Raw genomic sequence first — 19,703 nt, forward strand, 5'->3', positions numbered from 1 at the left:
CTGGCCGACAACATGCCAATGCTGATGCACTGTTTTGAGGGCCCTACGAAGGAGAGGACTGCCAGTACTGTCAACGTGTGAAAGATGCTATTGCTCCAGTGGTGGCAGCCCTGAGGAATGCACCTACATGCGACAATGGTGGGCTTCCAGTGCACAGAGAAGATGGTTCCCAACTGTCCCCATCGTCGATGCATGTTCACAGCTTCACAGACATCAATCCTGAACACCTTCGCCAGGACCAGAGTAAAGACCCTGTCCTCTCCCGTATCCTGGATTGGGTGAGGGCAGGCCTACGACCAGCTTGGCCAGCTGTCTCTCCCCTGGACGCTGAGACCAAGGCCTTCTACTCTCAGTGGTCCAAACTGGTAAATTGTGACGGCCTCCTCCCTTGCTGTTGGTGTGCTCCTGACGGAAACCAAAATATCCTCCAGTTCCTGGAATCCATAACCAGTTTCCCTTAAGCAGTTTTTGGCCAATTATTGCTCCTGTCACATTTTTACTCACTGTGGGCTCATTTTTCACTGCCTAAGTGCTGCACCTCTATGGAAAGAGCACAATCATGGCTTAAGTAGGAAGAAGTCAAACATGGCATAAATCATAAACAAACAACAACATCACATATTTAACTTGGAGCAAGGTTGAGAACTCAATTGCATGGCACAAAACGTAAAGTAAAAAGTAATCTAAATGCTAACGCAAAAACTGAAGAAAAAAAGGAAATCCACAAAAGCAACAAAATGCTTGGCAGACATCAGGAAATAAACTTACTTGTAATAAATAATCCCTTCAGCTCAAGGAACAGATGAAGAATTAAGGAACAAGGCAAGAATCCAGAAAAAACAAGGAGCTGGGTTCATCTCAGGAGCAAACTAGAAACAGGGAAAAGTACTGGAGGAGCACAACTGGCTTAGCACAAGGTAATATGAAGAGATGAAGACCTGGCCAAGTGCATCGTAAAGTAGAGAATGTAAATCCATTAGGAATAAGTAAAGGGAGCCAGACCAGGAGTGTGATGCTGGAGATGAGAGACATAGACTGATAGGTGGACACAGACATGACAGTGTCACGGTTTGCAGAGCAGAAGACCCAAGCGCAGATTCACAGATACACAGATACACAGTATTTATTTAAACCGGCCAGAAGTATCCAGAGGAGAGAGACGAGCGCCAGGGACAGGCAGGGTAAATCCGTGGGCTGGGGGTGACAGAGGTCGAGGGCAGGCGTAGGTCCGAGGACTGGAGACGTAAGACGTGGTCAGGTACAGGCGTGGGTTGATGCACATGGGCGTGGTTTGTCCAATTTTTTTACAAACGCAAATATGAAGATGAACACTGGACGTTTTGCGTTGCTGCGCTGTTGTCTCTCTGTCTCCCGAGGCCGTCTGATTATGGGATGGACCGGTCTCTTTGTTTACAGTTTGAAAACTCTTTATTGGTTAATCTTTAAGCACTTTACCCGTGTGGGTTATCATCATTATCTTGTTTCCAGTTCCTTTCAAGTCATGGGTTGTCGTTCTGTATTTTTTTTCCTTTCTGTGAGTGAGTGAGTGAGTTGTCAGTTATTTAACTGCTAGCCTGTATTTGGATTTATTCTCTGTCACCTCTTCTCTATGGCTCTTCGCAATGGTGTTGGGATGTGTTGTGGCTCTAGGAGCTGGAATGGTTAACCACTCCTGATTTATTAAATTCAAAGCTTTGCACACCAAAGCCATCACCTCATTATAATCGCGTTGACTGTTTTACATTTATTGTCCACGCGATGGCACAGTAGAGCAAATGAAGCACCGCAAAGCTTTTGCCCATGAGTGAACGAATTGGATGGAAAGCTTCAATGCTTCATGAAGCTTCATCTAGCCATCACTAATATTGTTTATTGTCCTCGTCATTCCTATTTATTGTTGTGATTATTGTTTATGTTACTCTCCCAACCTCCTGTCCTATCTATTGCGCCTCCTGAATGCAGCTCACATGGCGGTGGTATTCTCATATGCAGCTTTGATAAGTAAATCTTCATTTGCAGACTAAATCTGTCTTGCCTAGCATTTAGACTCCTTATGCTGAATGTGTCATCTGTTATGGACTGGACAGGATGACTTGAAAAAAATTCAACAATTATAATATTATAACATATTTATTTTCCATTGGGTGAAGGATTCAGGTGACGAACGATGCAGGTTATTTTCTAAACCTGTGCAGACGAGACTTGTCCATCAACAATTTTTTCCCTTTTCCTTGTGGTCTGAGGACTTGCAAATAATGTCCTCCCCGCCCACCGGGCTGGAATAGCTGTAGCAATACTTCCTTATATGCCTGTAAAATTTGATGACCTGTGTCATTCTTCTGGGAATATCAGGTCAGTCACAATTTATAAAAAATGACTTATGAACAAAATAGTATGGTGTGTTTAAGAAACAGAGGACGTTACACATTTTCTAAAATTTTAGGTTAAGAGTTTTGCTAAACACTTTCCATTTTCCCTGCAGGCACAAAGAGACAGATACAAAGATAGAAGCTGAAAAAAAGAGAGCAGCTTGCTGTGAAAGTGTTGATGAATTCAGAGACTATGGCACATTTTAAATTGTAAATGTATATTCTGTTTACATTTCATTACATTACAATCATTTGGCAGACGCTTTTATCCAAAGCGACTTACATTACATTACCACCCTTCGCAGAGGGGGGAGCAATTGAGGGTTCGGTGCCTTGCTCAGGGGCACCTCGGCAGGGCTCGAACCGGCGACCCTCCGGTTCCCAAGCGGAAGCACTACCCACTGAGCCACTGCCTCCCTCAGCATCTGTTCGTCTGTTGTCATTTTTGAAAACACATTAACTACACATTAACAGTAAATGAAGTAGTAGTCTAAGCATATTGCATATATGCGGAGAACAACACATTTATGTTTTCTCAGGTTCTGTGCTTCTGACGTGAATGTTCATGTTTGCGTGCTGGGGTTGATGGAGCTCACCTTTTGTTTGTGTTTGGGAAGGATGTGACTTAGTAGTGTGTGACTCATACTGAGATTGCTTGCCTTATTGGAGCGAAGCTAGCGTGACAGCCAGGCGATGATCATGATGACCAAATCTATGAAAAATCACCCTCAGTATGCAAGTGCAAGCTGATCTGGGTCAGGTTACACATGTCACCCTGGGTTATGAAGTTAAGCCGTGGAATCAGCAGTATGCAGTTCATGCGAAACAGTCAAGGAGACTGTGAACATCTGTGAATGAGTTTCAGTTTGCTTTTAGTCCAAACAGGTGTTTCATTTATCTATTAATATCTTGAAACAAGGGTTGCTTCTTTACTATTCAACCACATCTAATGGAAAGTATAATGACTTTTTAACAGACTGTGCCCAGCATGTTCATTTTGATGCTATTTTGACAGCTGTTTCTTGTTCCTCATGCTTTGCAGCCCATATACAATATATAACAACATTACACAAAATATGCAGCTAGCAAAGCTATAACTGGTTTGCTTACATCCAATAAACCATCCCTGTCAGGTTTCACTTATGAAGCAATCTATGGCTGACATGGTCATAGATTTCAACCATTGCAGTTGAGTCACCAACCCTTATTAAGGCTTCCTCAATTAAAACACTCTCTACAAATACCTTGCTGTTGAAATTTACAACACATTTGTGGCTTGTGCAGCATACAAATTAAGCAAGATGCCACGCAAATTTCCATTTTGTTTGGAGTTTGAGAGCTTTAAATATCGACATTGTCTTGCTGTCACTTTTATTCTGTTGTGCATTGTTTGCTTATTTTTCTACGTTGTAAGCACTTTTGGCTCTATGCCTCATCGAGACCAGCTCAGACTCAAAAGAGCAGTCTGTCGAATCACTGGCGAATCAGTAGCTTGCCTGAACTCCAATCAAATGTGCACCGAAATTAGACTCATTAGGAAGCATCTTAGCCATCCTCTCTGTGGCTATCTGAGCAGGAAGCAGGCATCTGCTTCAATGTAACACCAGAGCCAAATGCTTTGGCTGTTTTGTTAGAGCTGCTGTTAGAATGTAAAACACGATACAAGGTTGATTCTCTGTACTACTCTTGTTTATTTTTGTGTAAATTATAGTGTTATTGTTATTATTTTAATTTATATTTGTTAAAGTGCATCTACCTAAATGCTGTTGTGGAATTAAAAACGTTTTTTTCGGGATATCTTGGTCTTGACTTTGAGTAATTCCGTTACACATGATTCAGTATAGACAGAAGACAATGGACTTATGAGAAGTGCCTGTACACAAGATAAAGTTCCAGTACTCCAAGTGAAAAATACATAACGATTAGTACCCCCCTGCCTCAAGCACTAGTCACAGTTCAATAAAACACATAAAGCCTGTTATGCTGTAGCTCCATGCTGATACTTGTGACTCAAACACTCCATTCTTTGTTCTTGCCCACTCTTGTTTTTCCTTGTTAAAGCACAGATGGTGGAGTCTGAATGCTTATGTGTTCGACTGTGGCAACCTCAGTGATATCTCGTGCATGCTCTCTGTCTGATGGGTACTAACAGCAATATGACCTCCTCCTATATTTGATACTATTTGCATTGTACTAAATGTCATGTCTTTCATGTGAACTACATTTTACTGAAACACAGATGTCAGATTCTTTTTTTTTGTGTGGAAATATTATGTAATTAAGTCAAGAGTATTTTTCATATCCTGGCCTTGGGTGTTTAAAAGCATTGAGAGCAGAGTGCAGATGTTTTCCTCTCTTAAGATAAAAAATGTAATCAAATAACTATAACAACGACAACAACATTAATCTGACCTGAATTAGATCCATTAAAAACCTACCCAAACACAACCTGCATAATTCTGCATCAAGAAATGAGACCCAACCTAAAATTGACCTGACCCAAGCCAATCCAAAGATGTCATCATAAAACATCCCATTGCATTAATTTATCTGCATCTAACAAGCTTTGTAGAGTATTTGTGTGAGGGACGAGTTTTCCCCTGTGTTGTTGTGAGGATATAAAAACTGAGGTGTGATCTGAAAACAATTTCCTTTCCCCATTTCTAATCTGTCAGACAGATAAAATGCCAGAGGACACAGAGACAATTGTCAAGTTTGACACAGAACATCACTGGTGTGAATTTGATTGCTGACACTTTCTCAAGTGCTGCTGTCACTCAAGGCCATGTGGGATGAGCATGATCAGGATGCCAAACAGTTCCCTGACTGCTAAACAATCGGTCCTCTGCTTCATTAAAAATACAACTACAACCACTCATTGTTCCTTCAACCAAACACAATATAGTAAAAAGTAATCATGGTTATATGATCAGGGATTCTCTTGGGTTACACTTACTGATGTACTGTGGTTTCCCAATATCCAAATCTGTTGACTCATTACTTGGATTCAAGTCATTAAGCGGTGTTGAATTTGACTGTTTTTCTCACACTCTGTTGTGGCCCTAATGATGTCACACGGTAGGTAAGTTATTGACACAGTGAAGCAGGTAGTGGGGATGTGATGGTGTTGTTTCTGGGGCTAAACACCATGTATGGTCTTAACTTAGCCGGACCATCTTTCTTCGTTAGACAACAAACAAAGACCTCAAGGACAACATCCTACATTCATAGTGTCTCTTTCCACAAATAAGTGACGGTTGGCTATTCCCAGAGGCAAGAACCATTCCTGAATTCTAGCAATGGCCACTTTTGTGCATCGCCTCTTGAAGATGTGGCTTCATCAGGGCCAGAGCGCACATCTGTGTATGTATGAAAGAAAACAAAACAGATTGAGAACACCCCTACAGGCACCAACAGCTTGGTAATAATGCCCTATCTGGTATTGCCTGCTAAAACAAAAACATGGCATGATGTTAAGTGCAAATGTGCTCATGCATTATTGATTATGAGCATGGGTTATTACCAATAGGGCATGTCATGATCCTGGATCGCCTTGTTTCCTGTTTTATTTTGTTCTCCCCTCTGCTCTCATTTCCGTTCACTTCACTTCCTGCCCTTGTGTGTCTCCTGATTGTTAGCCCCTCTCTTATTGGTTTCACCTGTTCCTGATTAGTTTCCCTTCAGTCATGTCACATGTCTTTGTCAACCAATCATTTGTCTCCTCTTCCCAGCCTTGCACTTCTGATCCACATTCCTTCATGTGTTCCTAGTATATTTTTACTCCCTGTTTCACCTTGCTCTTTCCAGTTCGACTTGCTCTCTTGTGATGGTCCAGTCGTGTAATCTGTTTCCTGTTTGCTCCTTTGTTAACTTGCTAGGTTTCCTATTGTGTCCCTTGATTCCTTGTTTGTGCCTTGAGCTACTTCATTAGTGCCAACAAAGTTTATCTCAGTCTGCTCTGCATTTTCTGGATTAGCTTTTTCCACTGTTATTTTGCCCTGTGGGTGATCAGTTTTGCCCTGTCTGTCCGGATTATGGTTTATGCCTGTAAGGATAAGCAGCTATGGAGAATGAATGAATCAATGTTTGTTTGAGTTTTGGACTTTGTATGCCCTGTGCCCTGTAACTGCCTATGTTATTTGCATTACCCCTCATTTCTAGGCCTATTTGTTTGTTTGACTGCTTTTTTCACCCTTCACTTCCTCTTAGTTCAATCTGTGGCAGGGGTATTGATAATGGTTTTGTGTTTGGTTAGGCCATAGTGTCACCTGGCCACTTTTCTGCAATGAAGGAGATCTATGCACATGAAACACAGCGCAAATTGCGGACGGATTAGTGTCCTGCATTTGCAATTGGCATGAAATGAACGTCTATTTAACTGGTAACGCTGGTAATTACGTAATCAGCAAATCTGCCCACCCATAAAACTCATTTGGCATGAGAGTTTAAAAGGTGCAGTTGAACGGTGGAACCTGTCCAGCATTGAGCTCTGGACAAGCTCGGAAAATAGATTAAAATTCAGTGATAGACATTGAAATACTCATCGATGACATGACAAAATATCAAAACATTTTACAGGCAAACAATACAACGCAGCTGCGAAAGATGAATTGGGATGTCTATTAATCATAAAATCAATGCAATAGGAGGCAGAAGAACTATAGACAAATTAAATCTGCCTTTGATCTGTCAGATGTTGCTGTTCCCGAAGATGAAACTGTCATGGACACAGTTAATGTGTTCCTTCCCTGCAAAGGCATCCTTGCGAATTTAGTAGTAGTAGTAAATTCAAGGCCATACGATATTGACATTCATCCCCTCTGGTATTTGTGCGGTCCTTCCTCAAACAAAGATGCATAAAGGAGAGAAGTGCACCTTACTCATGGAGCTGATAGACAAACTGGGCCTGTGTACCTGTTTGATACCGAACACTCATTTACTAGAGCCAGGGTGTCTATTCTGAACTCCAAAACCATTATATTCGAGTCAACTCAAACCTGATTGACATTATCTCACAGAACAAAGCTTAATTGTACAAATTGAGTAGCTTCTGCTTGCTGGCATGGTCATAGACAGCTATAAGAGGTTCAGTGCTTTGTCTTGTTGCAACAAATGCTTAAGAAAGGTAATGAGAAATAAGTAAATAAAGTATGTTTATAATCCTACAGTTCATACAATTGTCAAATCAAAAAAATAGGACAAAGTATAACTGGACATTGTTCTGTTGTAAAGGCAAAGGGTGGAAAGAATCTAATAAAAGCCATTGGCTGAAATCTGAAAACCTTTTTTAAGCTTTCAGAGTACCTTAGCTTGGCCTGCTCTGATTCCTCTCTCTTGTTTACACTTATCCTGCTCTTTATTCCCCTTCCTCTCGGCTTCAGTGTTGATCGGAAGAGCTGTCTGGCTTCTGTTGTGAACCAAGGTCCGTCATTATTGTACCTAATCGTGGTCCTGGTGGTGATGCGGCTCTCACAGTGCATTCATCCATATTTGTAGCTTCCTGTGTGAAGAAATTGCGATCGCAACAATACTGTAGATTTTCATTGTCCACCCTTTTCAACTCTTTCATAGTTGTGACTGCAGCCTTTTCCGTTTTTAGCTTCTGCCTGTAGGTTGGAATAAGGTGAACAAAGCAGTGAGTCCCTGTGCCACGCAGGGGGAAAGGCAATAGTCCAGTCCCTCCAGACATTAGGTGCAATACACCGCCCGGCCAAAAAAAAAGTCGCCACCTGGATTTAACTGGGTCTAGGTCTAGGTCTAGGTTCAGCAACATTATGTGCCCAAAGAATGAGGTCAGCTGACTACCTGAATATACTGAATGACTAGATTATTCCATCAATGGATTTTTTCTTCCCTGATGGCACAGGCATATTCCAAGATGACAATGCCAGGATTCATCGGGCTCACATTGTGAAAGAGTGGTTCAGAGAGCATGAGACATTTTCACACATGGATTGGCCACCACAGAGTCCAGACCTTAACCCCATTGAGAATCTTTGGGATGTGCTGGAGAGGGCTTTGCGCAGTGGTCTGACTCTCCCATCATCAATCAACCATCATCAATCATCAATCATCAATCATCATCATCAGTCATCAATCAATCAACAAAATATTAGAGTGTGTGACCTTTTTTTTTAGGTGGCGACTTTTTTTTTGGCCAGGCAGTGTAGTTGTAATGTTAATATACTTCGCTCTGGTTAGTGTGGTCCTTGGGATTCACCAATAACAGAAACAAAAGTGAAAAACAAGCAACCAAAGCACTGAGGACCTGTACTACAAAGCGTGTTTAAGGGCTTAGTCGTTGTTGAAACAGAAGTTGAATTTTCCGTATCACCAAGCTGACTGCAAAGATGAGCCTATAGCAATAAGATAGAAGGGTCACGTTCAGATGCACAATTCATGTCAGAGGAGCTTGTGTACATGTTTTGTCCTATTTTTTTATGATTCAGTGGAAAGTATATTGAGCCATTCATGTCAAATGCCCTTCAAATAAAGTTGGATTTGATTTGACCTCACCAGCAATTATGAGTTGTCTTTAGTGTCATTACTGTATCCTGTTGATCAAATATCACCTGTGATCGATACTTTAGATCAAGCATTATTCTCATAATTTTTTTAATTCAAGTTTTAGTTGCAATCACGGCAGCATGGCAAAGCAAGCAAGGGGCGAACATAAAGGGGCGGCAGTAGCTCAGTCCATAGGGATTCAGCTTGGGAACCGGAGGGTCCCTGGTTCGAGTCCCGTATGGACCAAGTAAGTGGACTGGTAGCTGGTGAGTTGCCAGTTTGCCTCCAGGGCACTGCCGAGGTGCCCCTGAGCAAGGCACCGAACCCCCAACTGCTCTATGGGCGCCGTAAATGGCTGCCCTGCACCCCCTCTGTAATGCATGTGTTTGTGTGTGTGATATGAGGGGGTGCAAGATAGATTTCAATTGTGTGTGTTGGAAGTCGCTTTGGATAAAAGCGTCAAGCTGCATGGCTGTAAATTAGATAAATTAAATAAAGGTCTGCCTTCCTTCGAGAATCTGTAGCATTTGTAAAGTCAATCATGATCAGATTCATCAAGGGTATCTTGTATGATGACACTTACTTCCAAGCAAGACGATTGGTCGAGATACTGTGCATTACATTTCAGCCCAATTAAGCTTCACCACATTCTGCACCAAACCTAAATTGCTGTGGAGCATAAATTTCCATGGCAACAGAGTGCAATCAGAAGTGAGCCAGCATCGTGTCACTGAAAAATCGATTTAAGCTTCATCATAGCGGACTAAGCCCTTAATTTGTAGTACAGGCCCCAGGTAATAATCCTGGGATAAAGTCTGTAGTGAATGATCAAAAGAACAATGTCGGGATGGTACCATGAAGGTTTATGCCCCTCTGATGAAAGACGCTTTCATGTGACCAGAGCAAACTATTCACAAGACCCAGCTGATGACGTATCTGTCCTGCTTTGGGGGAAAATGTTGTGTTGTTGTTAGGAGTTTTTATTTCAAGAATTGCTGCAAGTTGGAGCTTCTCAGTCCATGCTGAGCACAAAATAGATCGCAAACTGCCTGGAACAGTGCGAGGTACTGTCATTTACAAACTCCAATGCTCTCTTAATGACCTTTTTAAAGTTTTGAATATGGTGTTCTGATTCAATTTGATCACGCAAAAACGTTGTCTTGCTTTGAAGATTAAATAAGTTATAAGAACAATGGGATTGGACAAATACAGCTCATCCCCAGTTGTGTTATCTGTTGATTTTTAAGCAGTTGGCATCCTTACTGTTACTGCCATCTGTTGGACTGTCCCTTGCCCTTTGAATACATTAAAAAATGCAAGGCAGGATTATCTAGGCACATAGTTGCATGTGTGAATACGGAAACAAAATCACCAATCGCAGTGCAAAGACTGTTTAACACACCCAACAGGGGCACACAAAAGTAGAGACTCACCTGAGGCCTACGGGGCAGACTAGAGCTACTCATCCTACACGCATTAAGGCACTACAATTGCTTCCCTTCAGCACATTGAGCTAAATAGCAACCCAAAAGAAAATTATACTGGATATAAAACTCCCTGCACTCAATATCTAGTCTGACAACAGTTTAAAGTTGCAGCAAAACAAATCAAGCTAAACCCACAAGTAAAATCCAGGAACTACTAAAGAGGTCTTAAATCAGCAACAGTTAGGCAAAACAGTTCATAGGAGGCAATCTTAAAAGAAATCATAATAAAGAGGCAGCAGAGGCAAAACAACAGCTGAAGGACTCCTAACAGACGTGAAGTGGTTTAACACACACACCCAGCAAGGTACAAGTATAAATTCAGGTACAAAGTAACATGTGAAAATCTGTCCTGTACCTTGGCTGCCAGGCTATCACTCCTGGGGGCCACCAAAATGGTTGTACTCATCACTGCTCTGCTCAAACTGGCACTGACGGCTGCACACCTGTCCCCGTCAGTATTTATACACATGTATATGCATGAATATAAGTACACATATAGACACATATACACACTGCAGGCTCGATACAGCCCAATATGGTGACATTTGCCCTGTACCTTGAATAAAAGGCCATTCACTCCTATCATCAACAGAGTTTACAGTCCCAGCTGTCTTTCCCAAACCATAAGCAACGGGGAACGAGTCGGTCCGGTGCTGGACATTGCATAAATCATCCTGTTACATTAACATCAGTTGGAAAGGATGATGGTCCAGCTTTCTCTAGGTTCTTGCAGGGGATCCGAAGAGGAGCGATATGAATAAGTACCGCCCCAGGTAAATGAATGAATCGATACTTCTTCATCATCAGACCTAATATGATTATGATTTGATTATAAATATCACTTAAGTTGTAGGGGGAAATTACTTTATTTTTTATTTTTTATTGTATAAAATGTATGTTAACAACTTGGGAATTAATAAAATATACAAACTGAGCATAATCTTAATAATAAGCCATTATAAAATAAAAATATCGAGGGTTAAAAAGTATTGTCATCATTGTCATTAGCATTGGCACTGTATATGAGATTAACTGTTTTTCTCTGTAGAAACCACATGATTTATATTATCAGATATTGTACTGTATTATTCTTTGTTTCTGTGTTAGATGATGGCAGCCACTGCAGAATCCATTGTCAACCAAATCAAACCTGTTCAGAATCTGCTTTATGGGCCAAGCATGGATAAACATGCAAGGAATTTGACACAATGTACTTACACAAAATAGACTTACAGAACAAATGTAGTATATTTATATACTATGTAAAGATGTAAAATTAAATGGCAATGATGACGAATTTTACGTGAATTTTAGATTGTTTTTTTTCTCTGAATATACTGAATTTAAGAAAATAGAATGAAAGGCTTAGGAATAGTCTAATGATACTATAAAATCAATTACTGCAAATTAAGGGCCTTTGTTTTACATATTTATTGAGCATACAAAATAGAAAATTAATCTCTAAAATAAACTGATATATAGTGACGAACAGCATATTACCCATCTACATTTGCTTTAAGGTTAATATAACAATTCATTGGTCCACTTGGTCCATTCATTGGTCCATACAGAAATTCTTGTGTCATAGCTCATTCTTATCCTAGTCTGCACTTTAAATTGCTTTCAACTCTGGAGAGGAAGGGAAATAGATTGAATCCCAATAACCACCATCTGAATATGGATGTAAATGCCTGTTGGGCATCTGTGCGACCTTGGATCATAAAATATTCCCACAGCAAATTGACTGAGTCTTTTAACCGGTGACCTTGCAGTGAAAGTTCCTCTGTACAGCGATTCTGTGGAGAAAATAAATGACCGGAGCACAAAGTCATTTTTATTCCACAGCTACAGTGAAGAATGTGACATTTCTCACATGAGATCCAAGCCTTGAAGTCATTTGCCCCTCTACCTTTAAACACAAAGGCTTTATGATCATTATGTCATGGTGGGAAAGATTTGCTGACTGGAGACTCAACCTAATTAAAAGACATACAACTCGACTTTGGAGCCACTTCGTTGTGACTTTACTTGGACTTGAGGCTTTTGACTAGAAAAAAGCAGATACAATTACATTTAGTCATGTGGCAGATGCTTCTATCCAAAGCAACATACTGTGCATGTGAGATTTGAATACAACACAAGCAAAGTCTGGAGAGAACAACAAGTTAAGTGCCAAGAACCTAGGTTCTAGGTTGATCTTTTTTTTATTTTTATTTTATAAATATACATTGGATATAAAGGTATTCATTAAAGATGTGGGTCTTTAAAGACAGAGAGGGACTCAGCAGATTGAATGGAGTTTGGTTACTCATTCCACAACCTTAGAACTAAAAAGGATAAACGTCTGGCCTTAAATTTAAGGCCTCATTATGATGATGGCAACAGGCGCCATTCATTAGCAGAGCAGAGTATAAACATGAATGAGGAATTCAGGTTAGTTGGTGCCATATTGTAAACTGTTTTGTAGGCGAGCATCAAGGACTAGCTACAACTAGTAGCCAATAGAGGGATAACAGCGGACTCAGGTGTGCTGTTTTAATTCCATCCTGGATCATGTGTAATACTTTGAATGCCCATGCTGGTAGACCTGCCAATAAGCCGTTGAGACGTCAAGACACGAGATGATAAGATCCTGTACCAGGTGCTGTGCTGCATACTTAGAGAGGTAGGGTCGGTGTGATGTTGCACAGGGCGAATCTGCATGTTAATTGCTTTGTCTATCATTTTGAGGTGTTCCAAGTGGAGGTGCCAACAGACATTCAAGCTCTTTTAGCCAACTCAGTGCAAATTCATCGGACAGATGACTGCAGACCATCACGAGAGTGCAGGCTATAATGCTCTTGGCTTCTAAGCTGTACAAGGAAGAAGGCAGCAGTCCTATGAGAGTTTTATAAATGAAACTCATCCAGAAATGTCCACTCAGCAACTGCTTACAGAATACAGTGGTGTGTGTGATATTTATAGCCAGTGATGAGTGTAATGCGCAGCTCAGGCCATAGGAAGACTCAGCTGGGAACTGGAGGGGTCGTCGGTTCGGTTCAAGTCCCCGTGTGGACCAAGAAAGTGGACTGGTAGCTGGGGAGTTGCCAGTTTGCCTCCAGGGCACTGCCGAGGTGCCCGTGAACAAGGCACCAAACCCCCAACTGCTCCAGGGGCGCTGTAGATTTGCTTCCCTGCACCCCCTCTGTCATGCATGTGTTTGTGTGTGTGACAAATTTCAATTGCATGTGATTTGCTCGTAAATAGCATGTAACATGATGAATAAAGTATCTTAAACTAATGAATCTTAAATCATAATGACACACATACGCTGCTATGGACTATGGCAGTGGTTCCCAAACTTTTTCTGCAGGGCCTCCCTTTCAGAGATCAGAATATTCCCATACGTCCCTCCCCCCCTCCCACCACACACACACACACACAAAACTCACACACAAACTATGACACATGTACACATCTTTAGCTTCCAAACTCCCCTTCAATTTATCTTAAACATTGTACTTCATAAAACTGCAACTTATTATTTAACAAAAACCAAATAAATAATACAGTGACAAATCTCCTTTACAGTGGAATTATTAAAAGTCCAACTGGGTAATACTGTGTAACATAATTTCAAAATTAAGTTACTCTTTGCAAAAATTTCACCTTTAATCCCCGCATCTTCTCAGTGACTGGTCTGGGCTCGCTTTGTGCTGCAGATCTTTTCGAATCAGGGTTGCAGCTGTCAGACTGACACTCTTAGTTCATTTTAAATGTCCAACTTTGACCTGTATTTTGTTTTTATGGAGGCTACTCACATAGGTAGGATGACCATGGCTCTCCTACCTAAGCAGTTGGTAATCGCCCATTCTGCTGCTGCGATACGAATAAATTGTTAACAGTAATAATTATTTAAACCCCTCAAACTCGACTTGTAATGGTAAACTAGCGGCAAGCCAAGCTAACGAAGCGTCAGACCGGCTGATCACAACGCCGAAGAGTTAAGACCTGATAACAGAGGATACAAATACATAGAGAAATAATGTAATCTGGACGCTCATTCTCCTGCAGCCATAGGAAGAAGTATCGCCTCATTCATTTACCTGAGGTGGAACTTATTCATATCTCTCCTCTTCCGATCCCGCGCGGGATCGGTAGTGGGAACCACCGGACTATGGGCAGCATGTGAGAATGAGAAACAAGGCATATTTGTGAAGTAGAAGCCTAAATTCATGTTGAGTTTAGTGACAAGATTTAAAATATGCAATTTAAATTACAGAGGATGATCACAGAGAAAGCCCAAGTACGTATAACTCTAACTCAATTTCTTACTCTTTAGATGTAAAAATTCTCTGCAGATCAGGTTGTAAGGCTGTAGCATTGGTAAACAACATAAGTTTAGTTTTGTCAGCATTTATTATTAATGTAAGTTGATGCAATCGGAGACTAAACAGTATTACATTCAGCCTGCAAAGAGTCAAAGGCATGCTCAGCCTTAATGGTGAGAACAATAAATAATGGTATCATCAGCATTAAAACTATCCATAAACTGCCACAAAGGTTATTGACACATATGAATACCTTGGGATACTCCTTTGGACACTGTCAATAAAGAGGAAGAATGCCCCTCCACTTGAACACTTTCTCCAACAATTACCTTTTCTACTGACAAGTAATGTAAGACTAGTTCATGGACAATTAGTCACACAGACACCACAATACCTGACCACATGCTGTGTGAGAACAGAGGCTTATATGAAAGTGTGTGCCATATTCTTGTTTAGTGTGTTTGGGATGTCTCGGTGTGACTGCCAAATGAGCTCAGTTTCACAGTAATAAACATAAACTCAGTAAATTTGCTGGTAGTTAGGAAAGAATCTACACTACCCATAAAAGATATACACAGAGAGAGACCCTGTATGGCCATAGCAGTCATTGGAAATAAACAATACCTTCCTTGGTGTCTTTTTGTCATAATCTAAATACATTACTTTGAAAATGATTTATGGATTGACTTCTTAAATTGTGCTGGTATAACTATCCTTGCTATCTTTGAGTCACGTTGAGCTGACACATGATATGTAGGCAAGTTCATATAACTGTGATTCCTCTGCAAAATCAGATGCAACATGTACAACAATAATAAAGCTTGGGCCAAATTTAAAGCATTGACTGTTGCCTACAACTTGGTACAATTCAGGGACAAAGTGGAGCCTATCTATCAGGGCTCTAACAACAGAAACATGTAGGCTGGACTACAAACTATCACTACAAAAGGAAAACCTACAGTGCTGAGTGCATGTCTGCTTCTCTCCCATATGATCTGAACTCTATGCATGCCTCGAGAGCAACTCCTCTCTTGAAGAGCAACAAAAGACCCAGGACCCCTGCCCACCAGTCATATTATGGGCTAATGTGTGCAATTGTTTCAAAAGGATTAACCCACAGCTGAACCTCGTGGAATTCCGGACCGAGCTCTTAAGGCAGGGGTGTGGCCCGCGGGCCGCCATTTCCCGAGCTGCCAAACCATGAAAGAGCAGATCTCTACCTCCGTGTTGCCAATAGCACAGTTTGCTGAAAAACTCTACGTTACCAGCGCCGAGTTTACCCGGCAATTTGCAGAAATGTAAGTTTGGACTGCTTAGTAATCAGTTTGCAGTTGACGTGGAATGCGCACCAACCAACCTCCAAATGGAGCTGATTGAACTCCAGTGTAGTGACACGCTCAAGTCTAGGTACGATTCTGTTTCCTTGTTTCATCTCCGACACAATGCCCCAACTCCGTCCCCAAGCTGCTCAAATGCTCTCTATGTTCGGCAGCACGTATCTCTGTGCATCAGAGTAAATCAGAGTGAAGCAAACTCAGCCTTTATGCCTTTATTCACTTTTGTCTTGCCTGACCTAGAAGAGTTGACTTATTGGATTTTCATTTAGGGAAATTATCATTGTATTTGGGTTGTTCTGTGAAAAATAGGTTTCCATTGAAAATGAACTTGAGAGGTTACAGATAGAGAGAGGCATAATAATGATTTTCTTTTATTTATTTAAATAAACATAAGAAACGAATGCCACTGATGTATCTCTTATTAGAAAATCCATTTCTTCTGTGTTTATAATATTAAGCTGTGCTTGTTCCAGATTTAATGTTTAAGCTAAACTTAAGCATGTTTCCATATGAAAAAGTTCATCATTATATATCTGGAGAGAAGGGAAAACATACACAATTGTAGTCTAAGAAATATGGAGTCTGGCCTGCGACTGAGTCCCAGTTTTTTATTTTGGCCCACTGTGTATTTGAGTTTGACACCCCTGTCTTAAGGTGTGTGCAGATCAACTGGCGCATGTCTCCACAGACATGTTCAATCTCTCACTGCCCAAGTCTATAGGCCCCATATGTTTTTAAGAGACCACCATTGTCCCTGTCCTCAAAAAGAATGTCAATGTCTGAACCCAAGACCAATCATAACATTCTGTCGACAGATGTTGATGTAGTGAGAATATTTTGTTGTTGTTTGAATAACTATTAAAAAATCAGCCAACACAAAATCTACCAAGGAAGCATAAAAGGCCTCATGGTGGACTAGGCCAAAATAATGACCGAAACCCATAATTAATCTTTTAAATGAGCTTTCTCGTGTGTATTTTTGACTGACGCTAAGCAAGTCACAAATATGAGCTAAAATGTGAGGCCCAATCTGAACACATTCAATTGTTTGTTGTTGAATGTTTGTTGTTAGGCTACATCCATGTATGCCGGTGACAAACTGGCTGTCAAATGTATGAAAATATATTCCTTGAGAGCCCACCTAGTTTCCATATGTGCCCTTGGAGCAATGTGCAGAGCACATTTGACTACACTTTGGGAACATAATTTATGAAAATAGTACCATGAATGAGATAAAAGTGCCAGTCCAGGATTGTAAAGTTGCATAAAAATTGGTCACTTAGGCATATTGCTGTAATAAAAGCGAAAGGTGTTTCCACTAACAATTTGTTTATTGGTGAGCAGACTCATCCATTAAGAGTACTGTAAAGTGTGTTAAATTTGGATTGCAGAATGAGTGGGTCGGTGCTCAATATTTCACAGGGCATGTTAAATGTGAATACCAACGCTTTGTCCTTTTCCAGCTTTGATATGGCATCACAGTTGCCCTCCTGGTGTATTTGTTTTGTAAAAAGAAAACTAATTTGCAGTGTGAACACTATTCAGAATCAGAAGAGCTTAATTGCCAAGTAAGTTTTCAATTTGTTCTGGTCGTTGATGCGATCAACATATAAGAGCAACAACTGTGCAAAAAATGTAATTAAACCACACAAAATTAAATAAATGAATCAAACTAAAATGAATTAAACGAGCAAGTTACAAGGTACAAATGTGCAAGTATCAATTGTTCTGAATATATTGTAGTGACACTGAGAATTTAAACTTTACTCAGTAGAGGATAAATTCACTGCTCACCAGAGAAAATAAGTGACGTGAGTGCAGTCCATTCGTCTGGTAGTTTTTGTATTTTGTGCTGTAACTGCAGAGAATTGTACTCACACAGTGGGAGCTACAGCCCAGGACCAGCTAATGAACTCTGAGTCCACCTCATCAGTTTCCCCTGTGGACAGGCAGTGCTGGAGGTCAGAGCAGGCTGCAGGGAATGCATGTGAGTGAGAAATCTCGTTCTGTCACACATGGAGAAATAGCATCATGTGATGTTACACTATGAGATAAGACAGACAAGACAGAGGGCTGATAAAGAACTGATGAAAAACAAACCGAGTGATGAAAGTAGAACATGGGCTCTTTCATTCACTCCTGGATGCAGTGCTGATGCTGCTACTCTTGAGGTGCTCATTCCAATGAAGAATAACAACCAAACAGTTGCTCATTCGAGACTAGGATAATCATTTTGTATTAACAAGATATTTGCTTTTGTCCTGGGGGAACCAGTTAGGGTGGTGTAAAGTTGGCAGAATTACAGTTTACATTGAATTACAAGTATTGTTCCTCCACTAAAAACTATCTTTTCAACAATAGCCTTAATTAACTTTACCTCAGAAACTTTGCCGTGGCGTGTGACACCGGGCTGTAATTAAATATTAACTGCAGACACTAAATAAGCACTGCAATTACTGGCGCTCATAAAGCTTCCCTTATGTTAATTAGTGCATGGGTGGCCCATTACTGACAAGTTATTGGGATGTGTAGGTAAAAGCCAATGAAATCCATTATGTAAATGCATACGTTAATGCACACAACCTGCACGGGATTCAGGAGTGCTGGAATGACTGCTATTGCTAGAACACTTTTCACATTAGAAGCATCAGCTACAGAGAGACACAGCTACTCTGCAAAGACTGTTCAAACCCCAATGCAATATTATTTATTTGGTTGCTGTTGACTTTACCTTCAGCAGCTCGAGTTGTGAACTGAAGCAGCAAAGCACAAGAGTTTTGTGTGTGTATCCTGTTGCAGCTTGCTGTGGGCTACAAAACAAAGTCCAAGCACTAAAAGTACATGTCTTCAAAATGCTCATTCAGTCATTGTACACTTTTTATAATTTTTTATCATTCCTTCAGTAGTGCGTGAACAGCGAGTACCCACAAGCCATTATTTTGCCATATTCAGCTTGAAACAGGCAAGTGGAACGCATACAAAATAGATTCCTGCAAACAAGTCTTGCTCCCTCATGGTCCACTTCTGGGCTGCTTCACTGTTCTGGCTCCATCGTACAATGTGAATGTTGTAACCTATTAACATCTATGTCAAACCGAAAAGCAAGATGCTGCACTAGGGAAACATTCAGGCAGCGTCAAACAGTCCTTTGTACTTTTACCCTTTTTACCTTTTTACCTTTGTATGGCTTCCTGTTGTGCAAGAGCAAATAAGATGGGTTAAATCAGCAAAGAAAACTCTGCTTTAATTCCAAAAAGAGACTACTGAGTCTCTGTCTGTGTGTGTCACGGCACACTGGGTTTGGGGGCGTGGCTGTGGTGTGTGTGTATGTCAGAGAAGTAGATGGGGGCTGATGCTCGACAAAGAGACACAGCTCCAGAATAGGTGTAAGATGAGCCCAAAACGTTTTATTTAAATAAATTGACTAATCAACTGAATGTGATTTTCATTGAATACTAACATGTGAACTAAATACAGTTTACACATCATAAATATTTCAAATAGTATTTTGTGTCAGTCTGAAACAGGTCAGTGTTCATGACATGAAAAAGGACAGCAGTTAACCACAATTAAGACTTGGAGCTTAAGTCAGTCCTGTACTTGGGGGCTGCCTCAAATAACTTACCTGAGAGGTGCATAAGTCCTCTGTCTTCTGTCTGAAATGGAGGAGCACAGTTTTGCCTTACAGACTTA

At 40.8% G+C, this 19,703-nt stretch overlaps 1 protein-coding gene across 1 annotated transcript in view; it reads left to right on the forward strand.

Moving 5' to 3' along the window:
* The first annotated feature begins 188 nt into the window (after positions 1-188).
* cntnap5a (contactin associated protein family member 5a) overlaps positions 189-19,703 on the forward strand; it is a 176,210-nt gene continuing 156,695 nt past the window's right edge. The window contains exon 1 of the mRNA XM_076155011.1: positions 189-393. Within this exon, the coding sequence (XP_076011126.1) occupies positions 189-393 (205 nt within the window). The remainder of the gene's footprint in view (positions 394-19,703) is intronic.

Source organism: Genypterus blacodes, unplaced genomic scaffold, assembly GCF_046128005.1.
Source record: "Genypterus blacodes isolate CSIRO-AG114 ecotype Tasmania unplaced genomic scaffold, CSIRO-AGI_Gbla_v1 ptg000008l_1, whole genome shotgun sequence".
Classification (NCBI taxonomy): Eukaryota; Metazoa; Chordata; class Actinopteri; order Ophidiiformes; family Ophidiidae; genus Genypterus; species Genypterus blacodes.